General features: G+C 33.3%; 1 protein-coding gene across 1 annotated transcript; it reads right to left on the bottom strand.

Annotated features, from left to right (window-relative positions):
* Nucleotides 1–1,680: 1,680 nt before the first annotated feature.
* Nucleotides 1,681–3,549, bottom strand: LOC108210729 (cell wall / vacuolar inhibitor of fructosidase 2-like). Its single transcript, XM_017382119.2, has one exon. The coding sequence runs from the start codon at nucleotides 2,481–2,483 to the stop codon at nucleotides 1,914–1,916; it is 570 nt and encodes a 189-aa protein (XP_017237608.1). The 5' UTR covers nucleotides 2,484–3,549; the 3' UTR covers nucleotides 1,681–1,913.
* Nucleotides 3,550–6,000: the final 2,451 nt, after the last annotated feature.

Below are 6,000 nucleotides of genomic sequence, written 5' to 3'. Positions count from 1 at the left end.
TACGAGCAAGTCTTTGATTTTTTTTATGCCAAAAGTATGTATATTAGTATAGTTGTCTACCTTATCAGCATATAACCGTCAAAACCTGTAGCTTATGGTTTAGATACTAAAATAAGAAGTGTGATTTCCTGTTCAAAATATGACAGCCCCCAAATTGTTTGGCCTGAGGCTCAATTTAATAAACTTGAAAGTATATGCAGGTATGTTAACACATATTAAACCCGATCCTAGTAAACATGCATTGAAAACAGAGAATGAATGCAACCTCTGAAGTGCTCTAAGAAAAACCACTTTAGTTGAAATTTTGTAGCCTACAGTTGTATTTGTATTAAAATGGGGTTCTTGTCCGAAAAAAACACATCTGACCATTAATAATACAGTTTTATGGTAAAAACTTTAAATCTGTCAGAATGTTTTGTTGACAGACTTTATAGAAGAATACAATGACGTGGATTTATGGTAAAAGCAAGTCCAACAATGTCTTGGCAAGTGCCTTATATATATAATGAAAAATAGTGTCCTAGTGATTTAGGACATCATTTTAATATTTCAACTCCGACAAAGTGACTTATTATTAAAATAGTAATATATTTGAATTATTGTTGGAGGGAAATGAAAAGGAGAGATATGTGTTGAAATGGGAGAAAGTTAATTTTTTATTGATAGAAATAGTTTATGAATGCGAGTTGTGCCTAAAAAATAAGGCATTTGTGTCCTAGTGTTTTAAGGCATCACTAGGACATTGCGTGAGCACTCATTTGCTTAAAATGTCTTAAATTTTGATTTAGCACATCAATTTAAGTCATTCTTGGATTTGCTTTAAAAGTTTTTATTTCCAAAGATTTCAATTATAAGTTGGTTTATGTTTCAGCTTACTCTATTGTATTTGTAATATATATTCAGTTTCAGTTTTTGAAAATTACACTTTTTGGCAGGTTAAACTTGTATAAGATATTCAGCCAGTGCATTTTTCTTATTATAAACAAAATACAAATGCTTTTAGTTCCATGCAGTTCACTGGCAGCTGAGAATCAATTTATTTCAATTCTGTATTAAAAATCTTAAGTAGTTTGGTATAATTAAAATGATATTGCAATACATGGACTCTGGTGTAGAAACTAGTAGTCCTCTGTTCTTGTTCTGGTTGGGGGTTAAAGTATTCTATGCTATATATGAGTTATTAATGACTTATGAGTTATTAAAAATATAATAATTAAAATAAAAGTGATTTATGGATAACTTATGTCTTATGAGTAATTTTATAAAAAACAGTTTTAAAAAATTTATGAAACTGAAAAAATTATCTCAAATTAACTTCTAGCTTTAAATCAGTTTTTGGTTTATTTCTAATTTTACGCCGACTTCAGACTTATTACACAACAAATATTTTTTTAACTTAAAGTCGAAAATAACTTAAAACTCAGATAATCACTCATGTCATAGAATTATTTTATTTAAGGTGATTACCGTATAATACAGTTTAAATTATTTGTTTGGATAATTTTTATATTATATCATAGGTGATATACGAGTAACTAAAATTATAATAAAAATAAATTTAATAGAATTTTTATTATAAATTCTTCAAAAAGTTAACTGTCGATTTTAAGTGCTTATTTTTTATTTTAAATCTGTTTATGGTTTATTACAAACGGATCTTTAACCCTTCCCAAAACAGGCTCTTGATGTCAGCATATACATACTATATGGAACAAAAGGCGGGGTTTGACAACAATAAAGATACACAATGCTTGACCATAATACACAAGGATGTATATTAAGCATCAAATCTCTATACTGTGTTCAACTTTTGACATACATGTTCAACATGATTAGATTGGATCAGCGGCAGAAATGAAACATTGTTTTCATGATTACAACACTAAATAGATGAATGAAGGAAGATTTAATCACTAACCAAGAGCATCAATAATTCCCAGAACCACTTGACAAATTTGCTTGAAACTATTCTCTCTCAGTGCCAGTTGGTCAGGATAGACCAGAGTCGGGTATCGCTCAAATGCATTGCGACAAACACCTGGATAATCAGCCGCGGCCATCACATTCATATTCGCATAATCGTATAACTCGTCTTTCAGATTTTCAAGTGCATATTTCAGTGCATCACCAGCATAAGAATACTTGTCTGCACATCCCTTGAGGACCCTTTTCTTTAATGCAGCATTCCTACAGGTATTGGTATTTTTTGGAGGGGATAGTTGGGAGGTCAAGTAAGAATTTGTGGAAGTCGCATTCACCACTCCGATCCTAACCATGATAACTGCTAAACCTCTCGTATCAGCTAGCAGGCTGGCGGAGTCAGATTCGAGGGAGGATAGGCAGAGGTCATAGTACCTGGTGGTTCTGCATGTTTTTTGGATGAAATCAGTATCTCCATTCACAAAGCAGAAGGGTTGTTGAAACAATTCAGTGAGTGAAGCAGGGAGAACAAGAAGTAGCATCAAGTAAACAAATTTACCCATGGGAATATTGGATGGAGAGGAAGTTGAAAGCAAGTGCTAGAGAGGAGTAAAGTGAGATAAGCTACTGTAGAATATAAACCAAATGAGAGGGAGACTCTCTTTTTCCCACACTTGCTTTATATATACAGTCCCCCATGTCCCAGTTGCCGGATGAGACTCTGTGTTCTCTCTATATGTGTTGCTGATAATGATAGTCTCCGCGACATTCAAAATAATTACTTTAGATTATTCACTACATCATAATCACTCTCCTTCCATTTTTGATTTCTTGATGGAAACACTTATAATGTATACATGAGTATTTTTGTGGGGTAACACGTCCCCTCGCTCCCGGAATATCATTTTTATGGGTTAATAGGTTCCCTCACTAGAATATCATTTTTTTTGCCATATAATTCCCAAATCAATAAATTTTAATGAGATACAATGTACAAAAAAAGAATTTCTTTCATACACGAAAGTCTTTTATCTAACCAAAAAGCATGGAGGAAAAATTTCCAAAACGAAAAAAAAACCCGCAGATTTAAAATAAAAAAAAAAAGAATTCTCATTTGAATAGTCTATTGACTAACCAAAGGTCATGCGGCTATGGTTCCGGAAATTTAATCGATAGAATTTTATGACCGGAAATAAAATTGTTAGTACCAAGTAGACGTAGATGGGGTTGAATACATCTTTACATAATTTGTCATTTTTAATTCTATTACATGAATAGTTCTGATTCAGTTCGCCTTTTATCGTAATTAATCAAATACAACAAGATCAAGATAATTATCATTGTGATATTGTTAGGTCCAATCAGACGTAGAATGGGGGGTTAAATACGTCTATACCAATTTCTTCGATTTAATTTAATTGCGGAATAATTCTGTTTCAGTCCAGTTTAAATCAATCGTAAATAAACAACTCCAGCAAGTCGGGGAATATTCTTATATTAGAAATAATCCTCGGGTGCTACAAATTCCAACACAAGTGTCGGCCGCAGAGACTACAATCACTTTATTACAAATTCTCGATTAAATCGATATTCTAACTTTGCTCTCGAGAATGTGTATAGTGTGTGCACTTACAAAGTGTGTAGTTGTTTTCAAATGAAAACACAAAGCTCTATTTATAGGCTTCCAACATCTAACCATGGTTAACGAGTTCGTCCTGGACGACTTGAGTTCGTCCTGAACGAATTAATTTTAACTGTAGTTAAAATGAATTGTCCAAAATAAAAACTAACTCCAAAATACTTAAAGTTGCGCCAAGGGAACAGCTGGTCAAATGATGCGCTTCATTTGGTCAAAGGTTGCGCTGTAGAATGAATAGAGATTAACTTGAAATTTTTTTAAGTGAAAAAACTGGTCAATACTTGCGCTTGACCCACCTTGGTCAAAACTTGCGCCCCTCGTCCAATGTTGCGCCTCAGGTGTTCAAGAGTTCCAGGACTTAGAATTTTTCTAAGTATAGATCAGACTTGCGCTTTGACTGACAATAGTCAAAGGTTGCGCTAAAGTCTGGTCAAACTTTGCGCCATACTTACAGAGTATTAGAGTGTAGGGACTTAGAAAATTATTCTAAGTGAAAGAACAAGTTTTGACTTTGGTCAAAACTTGCGCCTCACAACACTGGTACTTGTTGTGACTTAGACAAATTTCAGTCCTCCCATTCTTTGCACTAAGAATTAAGTGTATATATATATATATATATATATATATATATATATATATATATATATATAATTAATTGTGTTTAATTAATTACTTGAATTATTTATATCCAAGTAATTCACAATTAATTAATATATATACATATACATGTTAATTAAATTCTTTGGCAATATATCCTGGGACAGCTCGATTGACTTGATCAATTAATTCGTTGATCGAATCCACTGAATACTTTCGTATGTCCTGACGTCCTGTGCACTGGTCTGGTTCACGAACGACTCGAACTGAAATAATTCCTTGAATCCTTTTGCTTGATAATATACTTGATCAGCCATTCCGGGTTAGATGTTGCTTCGATAAATTTGATTATAAATAATCAAAATAAATATACTGGAATCTTCTGGTCTTTGATACTTGATCTTCAGGCAATCTTGATAGCAAAAACTGATTGTGCTTTATTCTTCACTGAGGCTTGAACATATAAATGAACTTCTTTCAGTGGACAAATGTTCGTCTCAGATATCTTGATTGTCTTTGTCTGTTCATATCGAATCTCCAACCTGTAGATTCCTGTATTATACTTACGTATTGTTTCCTCTCTTTTGTTGTGTTGAGTTATCGTAATTACATTTACGTTACATTATGCTTTACAATCTCCCCTTATTTGATTGTTAGAGTTCGACAAGAAAATCTTTTAAGAGGATAACTCAACTGACACAATGAAAAAGCACACTAATTTAAACAGGAAATAATACTAAGTACAGTCTGGATTATATCTTACAATTTCCAGAATTCAAAAGTAAATACAAGTAGCCATTGTTCCTGTAGCCTGAACTAATCTTTCCTTGCTTTCTTGGCTCTTGCATTAATTAGGTTCTGCTCAGATCTTCTCTTAGCAGCATCTTCTTCTCTTTTCTGAATGAGCTTATTCTCAATTTCTTCAATCCTGGCTGTTATGGTACTTAGTGCCACTTGCTCCAATGTATTTTCAGGTGGTGGTTGCTCTAGATTTTTCTTCATCTTCTCTAAAGTCTGTAGATGGACCATTTTCTTCAATTTCTTAAAAGTGATATTAAGCTCCATCCCTTCAATTTTCATGATGACCCTTGATGGATGAGCACGAACTCTTGAAGTGTTGTGAACAGTCTCTATAGTTTTCCTTATTTCCAGAAGATCAATCAGTTCTTTGAGCACACTTTTATCTTCCTTGACCACTGACCACTTAACAGCCCCAACTACACGAGCAATTCTCTTAGATGAGAATTTTTCAATATCTGTAAGTGGTATAGCAGTGGCCTCAGAATCTTTCTTCTTCTTGAATATAATGGAGGTTGGATTGTAAGTGACAACTGGTTCGTTTGAATTTTCAGGAACTTCAGGATTGAGTGGAGGTAGTGGATATGGTGGTTGTCGATTGATTGTTGATAAGTCCAAGTCTCTAATAGCAGCAAAGTTCAGACGATAAGCATATAGCAATTCAGCAGTTAGTCATGGCCTCTCCTTTCAGTTCTTTTCTAACCCTAACCTACACTAATAGTATATAATGATAAAAACTATCATATGTCTAATAATAAAAAGTCTTTTAATGTTTAAAACTAATATATCCATAAAACTCCAAAACTAAGTAGGATTTTGTCTCAAAATTCATAGCTGACTTTGCACAGAAGTTTATGGGCTTTTCTGATTGGACTTTGCTTTTTGGACCACTTCTGAATTAAAGGAAATTTTATAAGCTTCGTGTGGGCTGTAAGAACGTCCAAATCCGACATCCGGAACTCAAGATATGGTCCAAACAGTGCAGAAATCGGGTAGAACCCAATAAATCCGAATTTTAATAGAAATTAGCTCCAAAATAACTAATT

This window comes from Daucus carota, chromosome 3 (assembly GCF_001625215.2).
Source record: "Daucus carota subsp. sativus chromosome 3, DH1 v3.0, whole genome shotgun sequence".
Lineage (NCBI taxonomy): Eukaryota > Viridiplantae > Streptophyta > Magnoliopsida > Apiales > Apiaceae > Daucus > Daucus carota.
Note: the sequence above shows the minus strand (reverse complement) of the source record. Positions and strands in the feature narration are given on the sequence as shown.